At 41.9% G+C, this 21,376-nt stretch overlaps 1 protein-coding gene across 2 annotated transcripts in view; it reads left to right on the forward strand.

Annotated features, from left to right (window-relative positions):
* Positions 1-21,376, forward strand: part of CLSTN2 (calsyntenin 2) — a 558,864-nt gene that overhangs the window by 162,368 nt on the left and 375,120 nt on the right. Inside the window, exon 2 of one of the 2 annotated variants that reach the window (XM_054073857.1) lies at positions 20,981-21,034. The exons of the other annotated variant lie outside the window; for it this stretch is intronic. Within the exon in view, the coding sequence (XP_053929832.1) occupies positions 20,981-21,034 (54 nt within the window). The remainder of the gene's footprint in view (positions 1-20,980; positions 21,035-21,376) is intronic. 2 annotated transcript variants of the gene reach the window in all.

Raw genomic sequence — 21,376 nt, forward strand, 5'->3', positions numbered from 1 at the left:
AGCCCTGCAGGGATAGAAGCTTCTTCAGGAAAGACACAACAAGGGAGAAAGAGATTAGTTTCTTCTCTTTCCAGTTTTCTGCCCCGTCACCAATGCCTACCAGATGTCATATCAAAAGTGTTTTCACAGTCATGTAAATGGAACATAAGACATCAGCTTTAATTTAAAAAATTCCAATTTCACATCCTCTTCAGCTGTGTGGGTGCCGCGTCCTCTAACCTGACTGTGCTTTTGATTGAAGAAGTTGCTAGGTAGGAAATACCGAATTGAGCCGCTCGTCAGCTATGGGTACTGTGAACTCAGATCATGAAACACCAGTTCTCAGTCTTCTTTCATCTGAGAAAGTTGGGTCCTTCTGGCAGTTTGCATGCTCTCTAATAAATCTTGCTTGTGCAACAACTTATTTGTATATTTGATGATGTTATTTGGCTTCAGAGAACCAAATCTTCTTCCACGCCAGCATATCTTCCATTTTGTATGTGTTTACCGGGGGCTGTGTAGTTCCAATTTCCCTCTCTCATCACTAGGAGTTTCCATCCAGCTCCGTCACAACAGACACACTGGGAAGATCTAATCCCGGCTCCTTTTGTGGGGGGAAAAAAGGGCACTATCCTGTTCTTGTGTTTCCCCACAGGTGATTTTGGTATAGTCGGTGCTCCGTGTTGGGTAGCAGAGAGCTGGTGTGCAGCCCTCCCGGTCCCAGAACAGTTACATCCAGCTCTGCCAGTGAAACACGGGAAGCTCTTCCTGGTGTCATTGTTTGCAGGTTTCTGCTGCAGGGCTTTCTCTGCTTTCCCTGTTCCTGGGATTCTCTGTTTTGGAAACTTTGAAGACTTTTTGTAGTTTGTGATTTTTGTATGCACCTTTTTTTGTATCTCTCCCACAGATTTCTGTGGAGCTGCGATGCAGAAACTTTAAAGAGCTCAGAATAGATTGCTCAGACGTTTTCGAGACTCCCATACTCCAATAATATGATGTTCACAAGGCATTTTGTGTAGAAAACTGGGAGTTTCTGGATTTGAAAAATATTTGAAAATACTTTCTGGTTAAGTTCATCCGTTAGAAAAACTAACAAAAAATCAGCAGAAAATGTTTGCATGTTCTTAGTTTTTTAATAAAGAAACCACTTTTTTATTTACAATCTTTGACAAAACTGATAATTCATAAAATAGCAAACCAATTTTTTTTTGTTTTGAGGAGCTACAGCAGCAAATTTCAGAAAATAATGTTTCTGGAGCAGGAATCTGACATGATCATAAAAAAAAGGTTAAAAGAGCGGTGCACAAGCACACATGCAGGAGAACTCTAAAACGTGCTGGAAAGTGCTTTAAGAAGTCAGATACATACCCAGGTGACCCTGCTGAGTAAATCAGGCCTCTGATTTATTCCCCTGGAAATCTAGAAAAAAATTGCATAAGGAAGCTTTGGAGGATAACTTTCAGCTTTGCTGCATCCCACAAAGCTTTGACATTGTGTGTGTCCCCCCTTATGCCCTCTGCCCTGGCCATAACCTTGCACTTGCTCCTCTCTGACCTCTCCAGGATATCTGCGTGCTTCACCTCCCTCCAACTGCCACAATGCTCTCGGCTGCTGATTTACTTTATTTCCGAGTTTAATGTGGCCCAATTTCGTGCTGTGAAACAAAAACAGTTGCAGAAGATTGAATTGAAAGCACGAACATATAAACGCAGAAGAAAGCAGAAACTGGAAATTACGGAGCTAGCTGAGAATAGCCATGGCCATATGGATGGCATTGGGTATGTGCAGCACGCTGAGAGCGTCTCTTTTTTGGCAGGAATTATCTGCTCTCTACTTTCAAGTCCTCTAATTCTTGTTTTGCATTTAGCATCTTAAAGCCATTCAGGAGAAACACGCTTTTAGCATCATCACTACACAAACGGGTAATCTGGGTGTAAACATCTTAAAAGCAACATCTTTGGTCTCAGTTTTTTTGGTGGATTTTGTTGGGTTTTGGTTTGGTTTTAAAACCATTATTTCAGAGCTATTGACTCACTGGGTCAGGAGTTAATGGTGTCTCTGCCTAACAGTGGAGTTGGGTTATTACTGACTGACTCGTCATGAGTTAGGTTACTGTGGATTTCTTCGTTTCTAGTAGTTGTTGTTATAAATGCTATATCACCATCGTGAATCTTTCTTTTAGTTTAAAGCATCAAGTACGTTTGATGTACTGCAGGTAATGGTTGACAGCAACTGAACATGAGCCAGCAGTGTGCCCAGGTGGCCAAGAAGGCCAATGGTATCTTGGCTTGGATCAGAAACGGTGTGACCAGCAGGTCCAGGGAGGGGATTCTGCCTCTGTACTCAGCACTGATGAGACCGCACCTCGAGTACTGTGTTCAGTTCTGGACCCCTCACCACAAGAAGGATGTTGAGGCTCTGGAGCGTGTCCAGAAAAGAGTAACGAAGCTGGTGAGGGGCTGGAGAACAAGTCTTACAAGGAGCGGCTGGGAGAGCTGGGGTTGTTCAGCCTGGAGAAGAGGAGGCTGAGGGGAGACCTTATTGCTCTCTACATACCTGAAAGGAGGTTGTGGAGAGGAGGGAGCTGGGCTCTTCTCCCAAGTGACTGAGGACAAGACAAGGGAGAATGGCCTGAAGCTCCGCCAGGGGAGATTCAGGCTGGATATCAGGAAAAAATTCTTCACAGAAAGTCATCGGGCACTGGCAGAGGCTGCCCAGGGAGGTGGTTGAGTCGCCTTCCCTGGAGGTGTTCAAGGAACGGGTGGATGAAGTGCTTAGGGACATGGTTTAAGGGAGTGTTAGGAATGGTTGAACTCAATGATCCAGTGGGTCCTTTCCAACCTGGTGATTCTATGATTCTATGTCTTGTGAACATCTCTGTTTTCTGGTGGAATATCAGCTGTAAGTAATTCAAAATAATAACTTGAGCAGCATATTTAGGGACAGAGTGTTTTAGGGTGATAGCTACATTCCTCAACTGACTTCTCATTTGAATTTCATGGATCCATAGGAAAAATGGGAAATGTCCTATATGCTTGCAATAATATTTTAAAAGAAACTTCAGGGAGATAACATTGAGTGATCTATTGCTGCCTTGAACTAAAGCCACAAGAGGAACCTCAAGAAACTTTGTGGGGTTTCGTCTGTGACTTTCTTTGGTGCTGTCATGACAGGGACAATAGAATACTCAATGGATCTGCATGTCCAGGTGGCAAGTATTTTGTTGCATAAAGCACCTCTGTCTAGCACACACTCTTTGTGTAGGACAGACAGTCATTGTACATAATAGGAGAAATCACAGAATGTCCTGAGCTGGAAGGGACCCACAAGGATCATTGAGTCCAACTCCTGTCCCTGCATAGGAGAACCCCAACATTCACACTGTGTGTCTGAGGGTGTTGTCCAGATGCTTCTTGAATATAATCAGGCTTGGCACTGTCACTGCTTCCCTGGGCAGCTGTTCCGGTGCTCCACCACCCTCTGGGTAAAGAACCTTTTCCTAATGTCCAACCTAACCCTCTCCTGGTACATCCTCCTACCATTCCCTAGGCATTCCTTCTTTTTGCAGCAGGTAGAGAATCAGATCTTCTCATTCTTTTGACAACAACGTTTATACCACTTCTTTATACAGCCATTCCCTAATCCATCAAGTGGGTCACCTTGTTATAGAAGGCAATCAGGTTAGTTTGGCAGGACCTGCCTTTCATAAGGTTCACCCGGTTCTCTTGCATGTGCTGTATGATAGCACTCAAGATCACCTGTTCCATGACCTTCCCTAGCAGCGAGGTCAAACTGACAGGCCTGGCGTTCCCTGGATCCTCCCTCCGACCCTTCTTGTAGAAGGGCATAACATTTGCCAACCTCCAGTCCAATGGAACTTCGCCAGTGAGCCGGGATTGCTGCTAGATTATAGAAAGGGGTTTGGCGAGCACCTCCACCAGCTCCCTTAATACCCTTGGATGGATCCCATGTGGCCCCAAGGACTTGTGAACGCCTAACTGTCTGAGCAGAAATGTTGGAAACTTTGTGAGCGTCCCCATAAAGTCAGGACAGCTGGAAAGTGAGGCAGTCCTGCTTTTGCTTCTCTAGAAGCCATTTCTACACACTGTTAGCTCCGTGTCAGCAGCACCCTTTGTTTTAAAGGCTGCTGTTTTCTGCATCCATCAGAGTTGTCCCCTTGGTTTGCTCTGTGACGTGTTCAGTAAATCACACTTTGGCAAGAGACGCTGGGGGGTTGTTTTCTTTAGAGGTAATCGTATCTGGCATTGATAGGGCATGTAGAACTTTACTAAGAATAAACTGAGCTTCCCAACATCCCTCTGGAGCAAGTAGATATCATCGTTCCCAGTTTTTCAGATATGAAATTTGACATTTTAGTGTATTTTATGGGATGTTTTGCTTAGCTTTCATATTTTGATCTTAAACTTGTGGCTTAGTGGAATCCTCGTGTCCCTCACATGGTAAAATTCTTATGTGATGCTTATTGTTTGTGCTGCCCTCTGGGAAGTCCCAGGCGAACTGAGATGTCCTTGGCTGCCTGGAATTGACTCTAAGGGAGCTTTTCTGAATGAAGCTTGAAGCAGTATGCCTTCTTTTCTCTGTTACTCCCTGGTCTGCTGTCAGAAATACGTACATTAGTTCCAATCTCATTCTTCCGATCCATATGGAGCTGAGTTTCTCAGCCCAGGCTGCTCAGCAGATATTGGTGAAGCCAGCTGAGGCAGGGCCTTCACAGTTGGGTGAGCCCAAAGGTATTTGAAGCAAAGCTCACAAGATGCGTAAAGTTGGCATATCTCTATGTAATCCCAGGGAGAAATGCTGGATGTGAGATCTCGAGTGCGTAGAAAGTGGATGAGTGTCCACTTGAGACATGCCTGACTCAAGTCAAAGAATGTCAAAGAATAAATGACCAAAACCGCACCAGACGCAGAAAAGCCAAGGTGAGAAACTGCCATGTATTTTAGTCAGGGGACTTGTAAAAACATGCATTAGTGTTAAACTGCCAGCTCGAAAGATAGAGTCAATTAGTGCCTTGATTAAATTACATTGTGCCAGAGCCCTTCCTGGCATGAAATAGCATAGATCTGCTAACTTTACTGGAGCTTCAATAATCTGCAAAAGGTTAGGATCTGACTTCTTACCAAGTTATTACTTTAGAAAGCTCCCATTGAGATCTATCATGTTAAGGACAACTGTGTTCTCTGTCTGTAGCATTTACTATAGACTCAAAATGGAAGAACATTATCTTGGCTATAAACAGCGGCACTAGCATCATAAGAGACTGCTTCAGGATTTCTTTTATCTAGCTGGAATGTTCCAACATTCAGTATTTCTAAAGGACAATATGAAAAACTGTGTGTACCACAAAGAAGCAATTGCCTTTGAACTCAATATTCTTTTGGCTCACCTTCCCCTTGTTTTTAAATTCTTGCTATATTTCACAAAATTATGCCCGGACTATTTAAACAGCAAATGTTTGTGGAAAAGTAAATATAGTAAATAGAGACATTAAGGCTGAAACATGTGCTTTTAATGCTAAAGGGAAAGGTGTTCCCGTAACTTGATCATTATTCAAAAGAAATGGAAAGGCTTCTAACACAGCGAACGGTCTCATCTGTTGAAAAAAGATCTAAGGGCTAATTTTTGTTTCACTCCTAAAAAGAGTTCATGATAATGAGAGTGACATTTGCCAGTTGTTCTTCTCTATTTTTCACTCAGAAGGAATCTTAACCAGCCTTATGGCTATGGGTACGGATAAGGTCATTTCTGCTTTGTGCTTTTTTTGCTCTCTTACTTCACGCTGGATTTGAAAGGGGAGTTTTTGTTTTAACAGTTGCTCCCCTTTGCTTCCAAAAGTGACCGTTGTCTTACACTACGAGGGGTTTCATTTCATTTCAAGCTGTGCCTGTGTTTTTGTGAGCACAGGAGCAGGAGGATGAGCAAAAGAAACGAATGGTATGGGGCAAATTATGCTTATGCATAGGGTGGAACTTAGTGTAGTGACATGCTCCATGTGTAAATAGTGGAGTTACAAGCTGTCTGTATTTCCTGTCCATGAAGATGGACAGTCTAATACTGACCACATGTTCTTTATTCCGATCCATTTACAGCTCAGCACTTCCCAGGATAGGGCCCTGTGCTCTGCAGCATTCCTGTGGGCACAGTTCGCATCGCACTGGGTGAGAGATCTCTGATCTGTGTGCCTGTACTTCTGCGACGGGATGCAGGTGAAACGTGGGTACTTTTGTCTAAGGGAAAGTAGGGCATTTTCCTGCTTTTGACCTGAAAAATTTCTGATTCCATCCTTTGGAGTTTAGGCGAGGGCGCTAGCACTTCCCTGTGTCCTTTTGATGGTTGGCAAAACTGAGCAGATGTGTATTTTGTCTGTTCGCTGGATGATGCTTCAGAGTGAGCATTAAGGACCGGACGTAACTCTGATACTTCCTCAACTTGCCTCTTGTTCCGCCACTTTCCAAATTTTAATTAGTATGCGATAATGCTAAACAACAGAGATTTGGTAATTGGTTGTGTGTGAATAAATTATGATCAGATCTGTTCAATTATGAATGTGCATGTGTGTGTAAGAGAACAGAAGACATCTTAAGGAAATATGATACACACAAGGGATATGAAATAAAAAAGGCATTCCTTAGTGCTAAAAGCCATAAACTGTCAGGCATTGCAGTGATTTGTCACCTCTGCATTAACCACTGACTCAAAGCATTAATGATAAAAGCAGATAATTATAGTGCTGTCTTCTAACAAAGAAGCTGTTATAGCTGGGTAAATAATAGGCCCTATAAAATTGTCTTAAATTTGTGTTTGCGCAGCAGACAGCACTCAGTAAGCTTCTGTTAGCTCTGGAGATGCTTGTGAAAGGGAACCTTTTCTTTTGTGCTTTACCTTGCAATATCAGAAGAAAAAACAAAGGGTAGAAAACCAGATTGTGTGGCATGTTTTAAAGTGCCTATTGCAGAGGGACGAAGCCAAAGTGGCCTTGCCAAAGCTTTTTTGGGGTTGCTACAGAGCTTGGAGCAGCCAAGCCTCCTTTTCTTCCCATGCACTGAAGGACGTCAGCACATTCTTACAGTCGTGGTGATATTCTCTATGCTTTTCTTCATTGTTTTTTCTGGTAGCGACAAAGTACTGACTGCTGCGTGACACAGAAATAGGAAGTGTGCTAATGAGGACATCCTACTGCGGACGTTTGTCTGGCCGCAGCCACGTCTAGCCAAGGTTATCCCTAAGGTCAGAGACCAGCCTAGTTGGTAGACTGGTTGATTTCTGTTTAGAAATACCTGAAACCAAGTGCAAAGGAAGCACCAGTCACTGTAGCTGTGCTCCGTCCTCAAAGCCTGGGCTTTGCTCTGCATTCAGGCTGCGTAGGATTTTGAACCATAAGAATATTGTTTGGTTTCAATAAATAAAACACCACGGACGGATAGACTGAGGCAAAGCTCTAGGGGATGTTCCATTGTGGCTCAGGATAGACAGCTGCCGTTCTCCGTGCTGTGGGGAGCAACTTTCTCTTGGTAGAGCTGAACAGCGTGATGTGACCGTCCCCATGCTCCCCCAGCCTTCCAGCTGACGGGGGAGAAGGAAGACTTTTTAAAGGGAATTGCCAGCACTAAAAGAGATGAGAAAGATGTTTCCTGCCATAAATATGGACGGCAAACATACAATGAGAGCAGAGCAGTTTTCTGATTCTAATTAGTGCTTCACGCTGAGAATATTGTGAGCATAAAACATCTTGCAGAATAAAAAATTATCAGGACAACAGCAGTCATCAGCTGAAGTAATAAAAAGGCACTTATGTTTTAAAAACAGAATCCAGAAATATAGTTATTTAATGGAGCTTGTTTTCTAGAGAAAATTTAGCATTTCCCACTGTACTGATGTTTGTGTAAGATAAATATCAAGTATGATCAGTTGAACAGAATTCGTTACCACTGAAAGCTTCTATCTCCTTCGGCTGAATCTACTTATTACCATGAGCAAACGAACCAAGTGATGCACTCACTTAGATTCCAACTCAGTTTATGGAAAGGATAGAAATGAAATTGCTCTTGGCCTTGATTAATGTTGAAAATATTGATCAAATGGCTTATGTGCCAAAAATGAAAGGCTTGTGAGTGTTCTTTGAAGATGGAGCATGAGTTTGTTAGTAAGACTCTGAGGGGATGATTTCAAGAAGTTGATATCAAGGGATTTTTTTCTATTGACACCGGTGTTTGATTGAAAAGATTTTACTGAAAAAGAAAGAAATACATTTATTTTTAAAGCGTTGCTTTTCTCGTATGTACTCATATCCACATATATGTGCTTGTTAATTGGTGAAACCCATTCAAGGTGTAGATTGTCAAAGAAGCGCTCGTGGGCACCCAGTCCTGCAGTTGGCTGTATCTTGGTCGAGTCTTGAGGCAGCGCGTGTTCAACTGCAGTGCCATCAGGAAGCTGTCACATCAGTTGAGGAGGACCCGAGGGCAGCAGTGCCGTGGCAGCATTGCCAAAGTGCCATCTGCAAAAGGCAGGAGAGGAGCCAATCTTTGCAGCGCAGCGGCTGCCTGGTGGTTGCTCATCCTGCAGCTCGTGTGCAGAGCTGTGTGGGGCGGCTGGGCTGCCGTCCCTCCCCTGCTGCACGTACCTGCCTCCATGGCCCCCGCATTGTGACAAATATTTCACAGGGCTGTCTGCGAAAATTGCCCCCAAATATTTTTCCTTCCTCATTGTAATTATTTTGAACAATTCCTTCCATCTTCTCACCCTCTTGCTTCATTCTGGGTCTCCGTCCTCCATCGCTCTTTATACTGTTGCTTCCTGCCACTGTTTTCCTGCCTTTTCCACTCTCTCCTGCTGATATCGCTGTGTATTTGTTTTTCTGCTGCGCTGATTCCATTTCCTTTTCTTGCGCTTGTTGGCCTTTATTGCATTAAGCACAGCACTGATAGTTTCTTTGTTGACATATGTGGGATGAGATACGGCAATACATTATTTCACCGAAATTTTCCTCAAAGGATTATCCCTCCTGGGTGAAATGATTGTTTCCTCTGCTTCGGATTAACCGCGCTAGGAAGGAAATATTTCATGCTTCATTATTGCCATTAATCTTCCAAGGTGCCCCTCTGAATGAAAATCCATTGTTTTGTTTAACAGAGAGGGACACCAATACAAGTTATCCAGGGTAATTATACTTCTAACAGATGTATCTGTCAGGCTGCCCGGTGTTCGGTAACATAACGTCACCGAGTATTACCCTGCAATGTAAAATACGTTTCCAGCAAGGTATGCAGAGCTGCACTTTTTCTGTTAACTCTAATAAAATGTGATGGTATTTAATCTGCTGCTGTGCACAGGGCGGTATATTTACCTTTCAAGATTATAGAAGACTCTCCTTAGAGCCTATTTCAAGAACACCTAAGGTGATGGGAGGTGAATGAAGAGCAGGAAAGGGGGGGTGCAGTTCGGCATCCTTTGGAGTTGGTGGCAAAAATCCCCTTTTCTTCTGTGGAGATAGGATCAGGATCATCAAATGTAACCTTTGGTTTTGCTTTCTAGTCGCTGTTGTGGGTAATGGTGACCTGTGCCCAGAGAGGCCTTTCCATTTGAGGTGGTGGGAGACTACGTTCTTCGTGTTCTTCATGCATCATGCCCCTTCCTGACTCATTGCCTTTGGAAAGCAGCACTTTATGTTCTGCAGCAAAAGAAATACTAATTTGCAGATGCTGCTTGCTCATTTCTTTAGGTACTTAAGTAGTTCTGTAAGATCTTTGCATAAATTAATATGGAGGATGTGCCAAACTCATTATATTTCTAGCTATGATTTATAATTTCGTCCTTTTCTTTTTTTCAGCCAAGACTGTTCAGGTGTAGGGGACTGTTGTGCAGCGGAGGAGCTGAGGAGGCAAGGAGCCAATGTGTTTCATTAGCTGTGTGTGCTGTCCAGTGAGGATTGTGCAGTCTTGTCAGTCCGACTGGATTTTCTGGATTTTTGTGTTATTTGTTGCCCATAAAGCAAATCAAAGTACTCCTTTGCCACTGACATAGAAGGGGACTTCGAATTAAGTGCCTTCCCTCTTACACCTTTCCTTGCAATACCTTCTAAGATTTTTAAACCCTTATGGAGGAATTGTCACTTACACCGAGTTTTTACATTGCTTAGCAACTTTCAAGCCAATCTAAGGATTAATAAATAATAATTATACCCTTCCTTTCTATTCTGCTCTTTTTCTATTCCCTTTTCTCCCACGTGTACCCATCACACCGCTACAGTTTCCAAGTCAAATATTAATAAGCTCATACAGGCTGGAATTAAGTTTGCCTGCGCTTAATTTAGTTTTGAATGTATTACAGTACAGTTTTTAATTACATGCTATCTCAATACCTCATTCTTTTCTGTACTCCGCCAACATGCCATTAGCAGTCACTGAAGTCTCTCTTTGCATCACAACCGCTCCTTAGGCTCTGCTCCCAGCCCCATCCCTAGCACTTCCAATTCCCATCAGGGTTCTCCTCCTTTTTCTTCCTCTCAGTGGGGAGCACAGGACTGATGGGTCCCTGCTTTCATGGTCCTCATGCTGGAAAGAGTAGGCAAAATCTTTGTCTGCCCTTGAAATGCTGTGATAAAGCACTTTCAAAGGACTGAAGTACAGGACTTTATCTCCAGACCCTTTTCAGGTGCTCCAAACCAGAGATGTTTTAGTCTTAGAAATACAGCTATGGGAGCTTTTTGAAATGCAGAAACCGACATATTTTGTCCAAATCTCATTTTGGTAAAAAGGCTGAACAGTATTTGTTGGAACTGTCCATAAAGTAGAATTCTGGCAAAACTTTAACCCAGAAAGCTTGTGCTGTTGGAGTTATAAACAAGTCAAAACGGTGTTTTATAACGGAAGCTGTTCAATATTGTTAACTATAGGAATCACTACATATATTAGGAAAGGAAGATTTGTATTTCTATGAAAACACTTCCTCTGAAGCCTTAGTATTTGCAGCCTATTGAGTTTTATTCTTTGGAGTCAGAGATTTACCCAGCTGCAGATTTATCACACTGCTTGAAATGGCCATGATTATTATAAATCCTGAAAAAATTAAACTTGAAAATTATTGGGACAAATTGACCAGACTCCTGCTTCCTCTGCTTTACGCGCTCAGAATAATGGATTCTGATGCTCATGGAGAGCTGACTTCTAACAGTTTGTGTGAAAACCTGGGTTCATAAGGAACTTTGCATCAATTTTAATCTCAGCTGGAAACCAAAATGCATATTAGTCATTTTTGTCTTAGATATCAAAAAGACTTTAATCTCTTTCAAGTGTCTTTCCTTTCCTGTATTTTGAAAGTGGGTTACCTCTTCCACAGCTTCTGAGACAGGTTAGCATTAGTTACTGTGAAAGGGAAAAATCCCTCTGATTGTTTATTTTTATTTTTCAGTATACAAAGCAAAATATGGAGAAAAAAATGTCCTGGAACACAGGGAGTTCAAGTCTTCCGTTAATGTCTGGATGTTGTCTTAACTGCATTTATTTAATTTCAGTTTGTTGTTCTGAGTAGAATTCTAATTTGTTATCCTTTCATTTTTTGGGGTATTTTTTTGGGGGTGGTGTATTTATTTTTTTCCCATTTATCATTTGACCATAACTTCCTCATCTCAGAAGAGTCCCAAGATGGAATTCATGTATCATTTGGAGCAAAACATCTTCTCAGGCTGTCAGACAGCCCCAAAGCCAACAGGCGATGAGCATTTTATAAATATAAAAATGCTGTGAATGAAAGCTCTTAGACTCTGTCATGCATTCTGGCAATAATGATTTCATTATTCTCAGATACCATAATTATCTTTTTTATTATTTTATCTTTAAGTGGCCAAATGAAGCTTTCCATATTTTGGCTGTGTTTCATCCAGGTACGGCCAAAAGAAATGCAGGGAATGCAAAGTACCAGAACTGGCAGTGTATGCCTTCTGCCTCCTCCTTCAGTAGACCTCACAGGGATCTCTTCTGGTTCTTCTCCAGTAGAAGATAGCTTGAGAAGATATTTTTGTAACAAAAATATGAGTTAAGGCTCTGAGGAACGTCAGTATGTAAATTCAAAGGCTGGTCTGAATTCTTTCCTGCTATGAAGGAGCTGGACTCTAGACAAGAGACCCTTTCACTGGAGAATGAAGTTGAAGGAAAGTCCTCAGAGTGGTTTAGGGCCAAATTTGTGGAGGTCTTTAGAGGCCTCCATCCACCTTTAGTCACTTACTTCCCTTTATAATCCTAATCTCAATACCTACAGGATAACTATATTGTCTCTACGTTTCTGAGAGAATCCCTGTGATATCCTGCTGGCGCGACCCGCAGGTATTTGCACCAGCAATCATTTGCTTTGGTGCTGCTGCCACATATTGAGGACAGTTTCTGACTGTTTCTTGAAGAAAGAAAACATACAAAGTCCCCTGCCTTGGTGGAAAGTGATTTTTGTGCCACGAGGCAAAGTTCCCAAGGGCTCAAGGGGAATGCTTTCCTTGCAGTTAAAACCTGCAAAGGCTTCCACACTTCCCTCTTCCACCCTGAAGTTCCTGGGCAGCATCACCTGTAGGCTGTGGATTTGACAGGAATACAAATAAATTGCAAGAACTACACTTATTCCTTCTCCTCAAAGTAATTTCTAAATAGATTAGTTCAGAAATGAGAAATGGAAAGGCAGCATTTAAATGATTTCCCGTAGCTTGTTTCAGGGTATTCCTTTGCAATCATCTTAGATTTGTAACACCTATGTTTTATTTCAAATAAAATTGACCTCTGGATTATCATATTAACCAAAATTAAAGCATAGAGAATAAAAATGAATGAATTATTAATGTGTGCTCATGACATCCCTGCAGCATGAAAGTCTGATATTGCCACATGGACAAGATAATGTGAAATTGAAAGCTGTATACAGCTCTTTGTCAGAGCCCTGAATAAAGCAAGTCTTTAATTCTCAGCATTTCAGCTCTTTTAGAATAGCAAATTTGGAGAGCCTGGAATAGCACAAATTTCGTAGTAGCTTTTGTTAGGTAATCCTTGTAATATTTTTACATTTTGGATGGAAATCGTGGCAGAACAAAATGTGGTATGTTCCATGGTCACCTATGTTTTTCCACTTCTGTGGTTTCCTTGTTTATCTCATACTTTTAATTCCCTGTGGTTTGTACCTGTGAGGCCACTGCACACCTCGCTGGGTACCCAGGAGAGTTATTTATCCGAGGAAGATAGTAGTTTTCACTTCCCAAGGGCCTGTGGAGATTACCCGATGCAAATCTACACCTTCAGAACTCTTGCTGAAAATGGGGTAAAAGAGCAATTCTGTATCTTATTTCCTCCTGTTGCATTGTCTAAGACATGATCCATCTTCTCTTGATCCCAACAGCAGCTCATATGGATTTTAATGGAAACAGATACTGTGTCCATAGCTGGAAATAGGACACAGCTGAAGTAAGTGGGCAGCAAACTGCAGGGGGAAGCGCAACAGCAACCTGCCAGTGGCTCCTTTTCCCCACAGGGGTGGAGAGAGGGGCCAGCTGGATTGGAGCAAAGCACTGCCCTTCTATTTGCCCTCTGAGCAAAGCACAAAGCAGAACTCAACTCCTGGCTGAGCAGCAGCCTGGGCATTGCTGGTCTACGCTTGCTCTTCCCCAAGCAAAGCCCTGCCCTGGGAAGAGGGAAGCACGGCTGCTTTGGGGAGCAGTAGTTGCTTCCCCTCTCTGGGGGCAGCAAAAGTGGCTTTTGCTGCCACTGAAGATGTGCACAGAATTTGTTTTCCCTGACTGCTGGCAAGTCTGGAACTTGTATTGTTAGAAAAACTGGCAAAACTTGCCTTTTAACAACCAAACTAACCACAAAGTGCTGAACCAAAAGACCACACACACAAAAAAAAAACCTAAAAAGAGAAAGAAAGAGAGCTAAGAGATTGCTTGTGGTCTGTCTCGTCCATCTGTGTACCAGTGCCTTGCCTAGGATGGGTATCCAGTAGCAGGTACGGACCATGGTTTTCATCAGTGGATTCATCTAAACCCATGGATTTGACTGAAAACTCTAGTTTCTCTGTTGCTATTTACCAAGCTTTCCTATTCGCAGGTGTTGTAGTTTATAATTTGCAATGAGGATTAAGAACTTCATAGTTGTCCTGATGAGTCTGCAAGCTGAGAAGGGTGGCTAATAAAATAACCAAGGAAGTATCGCTATTTAATGACTTATTATTAAACAAAAGAAAAAAGACTGATTGCAGGAACAAATGCAGAATTCATACAGACACCAGGAATTTCCATCTTTTCCCTAATGTGAAGTTGCTCCTATGTTTTTCTATAAAGGCTGGGGTTTATTTGGGGTATGATACTTTTGAAAAAGCAGGAAGGTCTGACCAAATAACTAGATCAGCCTCACATTTGCATGATCAGAAGCATCTGCACAGAAGTCAGGTGCTTCATAGTGGTTCATTGACTTCAGCATCACCTAGAACCATTATGATCAGTAAGCTGACCTAACTGCAACACTCAGCTTCCAGTAGGCTCTGTCTTTTGTTGCTGTCTAGCTGGCTGCACACTAAAGGTGTTGGCTGTTGACAGATTTGTCAGATTTCTTGGTAATCTCTTTCAGTAACTGATTTTTTTAAAGAAAAATCTTGTTTCTAATGTCAGCTTTTGGCATTTTTTCTGATTTTGTCTGCTAAATTAAATAGCCTCATAATTTACTTATCTGTATTCTTCTTAATTTGTTCCCAACTTACTTAATGCATTTTAATAAAATGAATAGGTAGAACTTCCTACTTTGTCTGTGCAGAACATTTCTTTTTCAGGTCTTTAGATGTTCTTGCAGCTTTTTTATAATCCCTCTGCTGTTAATTTCTCTGCCTTTTCATGGCATGAACCCAAGTACAGAAACACTAGTGTGCTGGAGGCAGCATCACTAGAACATTCCACAGAGGTGCTATCTTCCCCTCAGCTCCCCTGACTTGATGTGCACCTCTTTGTCAACCAAAGGATCACGTCGGCCGTGTGAGACAGAGTCATGCGGGGAATTCCTAGTCTTTTTGCTAAAATACACAGCATTGCTGTACGGCACTTTGTCTTTCTACAAGAGATGGTCATTGATAGAAGGTGGGACAGTTTCTGAAAGGGATGGATCCAGGCAACTCTCCTCTTGCTGGTGCAAGACCAGATCATCTAGTTCCAACTCCCCTGCCATGGGCAGGGACATCCTACTAAATCAGGCTGCCCAAGGCCCCATTCCTGGAGGGGTTCAAGGCCAGGTTGGATGGGCCTTGGGCAGCCTGAGCCAGTGGGAGGTGTCCCTGCCCATGGCAGGGGGGTTGGAACTGGATGGGCTTTAAGGTCCCTTCCAACCCAAACTATTCTATGATTCTAAGACAGCGGTGTAGGGCTGGTGCCTCTGCCCTCCTCCTCCTCTGCCTTTTCAGAACAGCATTTCAGTTTCATAACGATTTTCCTGTGTAATCTTACGGGGGCACTTAAACCTTTAACTATTGACAAATCTTTGGTAAAAGGCACTCACACCGTTTTGAAGAGAGACTGACTGTGAGACTTAATGAAATGTTTGACAAGGCCTTCAGTAGAAACTGCCTTAGGATAATTAATAAACAATGTAGTTCGGATTCTCCTGCACCCTTAAAGAACCTAAAGCAGGAAGGGATAGAAATTGGTGAGTCGAACCTGTAAAACGTCTCCATCTTTGAACTCACCTTATGTTGGATGATCAGCTACGATGGGCTCCTCGTTCCAACTGTGTGACGTTCCAACTGTGTGATGTTCCAACTGTGTGGCATTCCAACTGCTGACAGATAACTTCTCCCCAGCCCGTCTCCTCGCACCTTGGCTGTAGTGTGATCACTGATTTTTCAGGCTGTTTGCTGATTCTTTGCTGGATTTTTGTGAAGACAATTTAGATTCCCTCCTTCTCCTTCAAACTCATTTTTGTCCTTGGTTTGATATTTCTTACCTGATATGATGCAGAACGTAGGCAGTATTTTTTTTTTCATGTAAACATTACTCAAATGAGAAAAAATACTTGACTTTATCTTTTTTTAAATGAATCCCAATGTCATAATCCTTTTTTTGGCAGGCTGCGTGCTGCCATATCCGTGTTGCTGCCTCTCAGTAATGGGGTAACACTTACAGATGTATGTCATTTATTAGTTATCTAATTCTTTCTTACTTCTCTGTGAATTATCAATTCTATGTGCCTTGAAATACTTAACTTGTTACATATATAGTAATTAGTGTTGTAAAACATCCACAGTCATTGATTTCCAGTATCTTTAAGGGGATGTACCCTTTACAACACAAGCAGTTGTACAAGAAACAAAAGCGTTGCAAGGAAACCAAAACAAAGATATTTGTGAGCTGCTGTAAGGGCAGTACACACTTAGCAAACTCGTAAAGCCTTCTTTAAACTCAGAGAAATTCGGAGCTCGGGTGAAATACAGAAAAACCCCAAACCCTTTAGAGACAGTGGATGCCAGAAAGGAGCAAATAGCCGAGGAGATGGCTGACTGGCCAGGGCCTGAGCTCATTCCCTGGGGCTATTTTAATTAGGAGCATAGACAAGACCCCTGAGATCCACTGCACTCCCTGCACTGGGATTGATGGAGCTGCTCAGGGACTGGTTCCAAATGACTCACAACAAAGCCTCTTAAAAAAGGACAATTGGCCACTTCTGTCCAGGAGCACTTGGATACTCGTGATCTTAGCGTGCAGAGTGAGTTGAATAAAAACCAAAGAAATCAAACCAAACCAAAAGAAACCCCAAGCAAACAAAAAACTCACAGAAAATGGTTTTGAGAAATATTTTTTAACTTAAGTCTTCTTTATTTCTCACAAGTGATTTAATTCAGACTGGATTAGAGATGTGATTTCTTGACCTCATTGAATTCACTGGGATTTTTGCCGTGAGCCTTTGGATATTAGGTTTTATGGCAAAACTCAGGGAAATCCATGGTAGATGATAACGTGGATTTTGTGGGTCTGAAATGAGCCTCATAGTGCTGTAATAAATGACTTTATTAATTAAATATTTGTGTTACAATAGAGCTCTCTATCAGGACAGTAATTAATAATCTAGGATGAAATATTATAGTTTTTACACTAGCAATTGAAGAGCAATCCCAGGATTGTAATGGGGAGATTACACCATTCATTTCTGTGTCGTGCTGTTTCTCTTGTTGTGTGGCACCATGGAAATGAAACCAAGAACCCCAGTGAGAACAAAGCAGTGCAGTGATGAGGGAAGGTCTTGCCCTGGTTCCTGTTTCCGGTGAACCTGAGTGAGAAGGAAGAGACAATTGTTCAGGGAATGGGTAACTGCCCTGGCCATGGGGAAATCATAGGATCATGGAATAGTTTGGGTTGGAAGGGACCTTAGAAATCATCCCGTTCCACCCCCCTGCCATGGGCAGGGCCATCCCACTAGATCAGACTGCCCAAGGCCCATCCAACCTGGCCTTGGACTCCTTTATGCTGCAGAATACCATGCTCTGAGGAGTGGTTACATGGCCAGAATCACAATCTGGCCCCGAGTCTTACCTGTTTTTGTGGAGATCTCAAAACTTCGGACCTATAATTCTTGTTCTATTAATGGACAGGTTTATTGAACATCTGAGCTCCGGTGGACTGGTGGAACTTCTTCACTCACTTCCATCTCTGCAGAAACATACTGCTATTTAAGAGTAATGATGCAGAAGTAGTAATTATGTTTTTATAATGTTTTTTGGTGAGAGATAGCTGTCTGATAAAGAGTAATTTGTACAAGATACAAAGAGAAACAAGATGATGACTTGCATGTAATTTCTTAAACAAAGGCCCCTGTACTCCTTAGGTCACTGCAACCTTTGCGTTTTTTTCCAAGAGTGTCTTTTGTTCATAATTAATTCACCTTTTTTTGTTTTGTTGTTTTCCCAAGAGATTAATTCCTTCTGCAAAAGCACCGAAAAACACAGAAAGTTCTTTTCCATTTACTAAGAACTTAAATATATACAATAAATAATCTCTGTGTGCATATAGAGACATATATGCATATAAATTGTATATTTATAATGTCTGTGGCTTAAAACATACAAAAATACATATGATAAATTTGTAGCAGAATTCTTGCCTACCTGTAGCCCCGCTGATGTTCGCTAAGGTAAAACAGGCAAAGCTGGGTAACCACTATAAAAGTACTTCTACCGTTATTCATTTTCATTGAAATATTAATTCAAGTTGACTTTATTTAACTCTTGCAAACATTTGGAGGTAAAGTTTTAATCACTCAAAGGTTTGCCGAATGTGAACTTCAAATATATGCACTTAAACTGTTGAGGTACTTGAGTGGTATTTAAGTTATACAGAATGCAGAAATGCTTGTCACCACGGGATTACGAACTTGCTGTGCCAGAGCAGAGATACAAACCCAATTAAACAAATCCGATCAATACTTGACAGCACCTTGTAGAGCGAGGCTGATGAACATGCACAACTATTACTTAGTGTGCGTGTACAGAGAGAAATATAAGTGTGAACTCTACAACTGAGAAGTATGTCTTTCTGTACGATGCCCCTAGAAACGATGCATCAAGCAAGGAGAATGGGGAGAAGAGCACACAGACTGTAACAAGAATGGTTATGGAATAGTAAGAATACCTAGATTTCTTAATTGCCCACTTCCAGGATTTTAAAGTGCACAATTGCAGGAAAAAAATGCATGAATTCTTTGTCAGATTGGCATTCGTTTTTGGAGAAAAATATGTGAAATTAAGTACATGCCATTAAATTCTATGTAAGCTTTGTAAGGAGTGCTGTGCAATAGGAGGAAACCTAATGGATGAAGCTGGGATGCTGAGAACACTTAGTCCACACTGTACGTATTTAATGAGTTTAATTTCAGTCTTCCCACAGTCTGGTCCTGTGGCCTGAGCGACAGTGAGGAGCTGGAGTGCACCGAGTGTGAACATGGACCGCATCTGCTGCTGTAAAGGCACTTGGCAGGAATCCAGTTCACCTTCTCTGCAATTGCTCCACAGTGTGAGCAAAGCATAGTGGGGTGGGACAGTGGATTTTGCTTGAAAAGTGCACCTGAACCAAACTGAAGTGGCAATATAAATGCACATTTTCGTTCTTAGCTCTCTTTTCCCAACCACTTTTGTCTGTTGTAATGATTTTATTGCCTTGTTTGCTGCTAATCCTGCACTTAAAAAAAAAAAAAGATATGAAAAAACTTAGAGCAAACTTTTGATGTGATTAATATACAATAAAATCACACTTACTTTGATCAGTTTAGTCAGGACGGGAGCAGCTGAGAAGCAGAAAGCTTGTTTTGAATGTTCTAAACAATCAAACAATTTGCTTGGCACAATGTGATGTGATGTCATTTACTTAACCTGAGCTTGTGAGGGGTGTTTTGTCCGAGATACTGTGTACCAGTGAGTCCAGGGGAAGCTGACGAAATCTGTGAGTGGCCAACACCTGTTTCCATACTTCCTACCTCACCAGATTGTACCTCTCAAGCACTGTGATGTCTCAGTACCTGCATGGAAAGGAGCCTCCTACCTCTCAGGCCACAAGTCTTTCTGTTGGGACAGATGCTTCCATAGCTCAGGTGCATTAATTTCCTTTTCCCCTTAGCCTTCCTAGAACCTGATAGCGGCCGTGATTCTGCTTGGTCGCAGTGCTACTGTCTGAAGGTGCTGCTGCTTTAGAGGCTCCACAGGAGGAGCCCTGGTGGTGGGAAGGAGCTGGTGGCCCTCTTGGAGAAGGGACTCTGAGGTTTCCTTTCTGTTTGACTATGGGATTGCATTCATCTTACATTCAGAGCGTGGCCACCAGGAGCATTATTGACATTGCAAACCTCCAGTCAAAGTCGGGCAAATAATGATGGACTTATTAAGAAACATTTTAGGGGAAGCAACCGTTCCTGTTGACTAACAGGCAGATCTAACCTGCTCAAGGTACAGGCCGTTCTTTACTGATCCCTGGGCATCTGAAACAGTTTCACATTGCTTAATTGTTTTTTTGTATTTTAATAATATCTTTTACTTTATCTGTGAATTGGAGGCTGTCAAATTGTAAGAGCTTTTAGAAAGTAATAGTTTTTTGTATGACAATAACAATTTTTCATATTATCTCAAGTAAATTGCAGCCTTTTCAAGCTGTTCCATTACTAAAACCTAGAAGCCACTTTGTCTTTGCCAGTGATGGGTGAAATGCAAATGCCAATCATTTGTTGGGCGACTGCTAAAAACCACTTGCCTACTGATCATTGGGAATGAGAAATTTCACTAGGAAATTTGCTGTCTCTGCAGCAGGACTCTAATGATATAGCAAGAAAATGCAGCTCTCTGCGAAAAAGCTTGGCTTCTTTTCCTTTTTATTTTGCTAGTCCATTTATTGTGGTATTTGAGTTACTTAGTGGGCTAATACGTTCATTTTGAACTCATTGCCTACCACAAGCTTCGCTGAAGTTTACAGTCCTTGAAATAGTCAATTCTCAATTACTTGGAAGACCAACACTCTCCTTGAAAATGTAATTTTCCAAACCAGAGCATTTTCACTAATGATATTCTATAGAAAAAATAAATATACTTAATCTAGAGTCCCGTGTTGTGTTGCCAGAAAGTGAGTGGATGAAAAGGGCATGATAAGTCATGCAACCTCATTCAAGCAGCAGGTCATAATCTTTTTCTAGCACTGAAGAACATGCTCGGGAATGAGATTGATGGGATGCGTTCTGCTTCAATGAACTCTTTCCCCAAGTTACTGTCACCTGTTGGTAACAACCACTTAATGTCATCTGGTGTCGGTCAACAAGGCAGGGTAGTTTGGGGTTTTGCTTAGAATGTATTTAAGATAATCCTCTCTGCTTTCTTTGAGATGTTTTGCCCTGAACCCCTTCATGTGTGGGAAAAGGTCCGTGGTGTGAGTTGTATTTATATACTAAAAGGAATCTGTTTGGGAAACGGAGAATAATTAGAATATTTGTCATTTTTACAGGTAAAGGATTAGTCCTTCTGGAAATCCTGAGACTTGTGGAGAGCCAAGGCATAAGTAAGTTCAATATTGCTATCGCTATTGTTTCAGTTCTCAAGCAATAAGATGAACACTGGCGATTTGAAGATCTCTTCTCTGTCTGAATTAGTAGCTGATTTGTCCTTGAGTGTCTTATCGTTTTCTGTGAGTAAGAAAAATATCGTTTCATCTCAACCTGTGCTGGAGGGATAGCTCTGCCTTTGGAATTGTTCTAGGGCCTGAACTCTTCGGTGATTTTATTTTCTTTAGTTCAGAAAACCAAAGGAATGAGGTTATATTTTTAAGAATTCACCTCACCTCCTGGAATGATGAATCTGCTCTCTCTGGCCCATACCTGTGATTCCTCTCTGAAGTAACTCT

Source organism: Cuculus canorus, chromosome 9 (genome assembly GCF_017976375.1).
Source record: "Cuculus canorus isolate bCucCan1 chromosome 9, bCucCan1.pri, whole genome shotgun sequence".
Classification (NCBI taxonomy): Eukaryota; Metazoa; Chordata; class Aves; order Cuculiformes; family Cuculidae; genus Cuculus; species Cuculus canorus.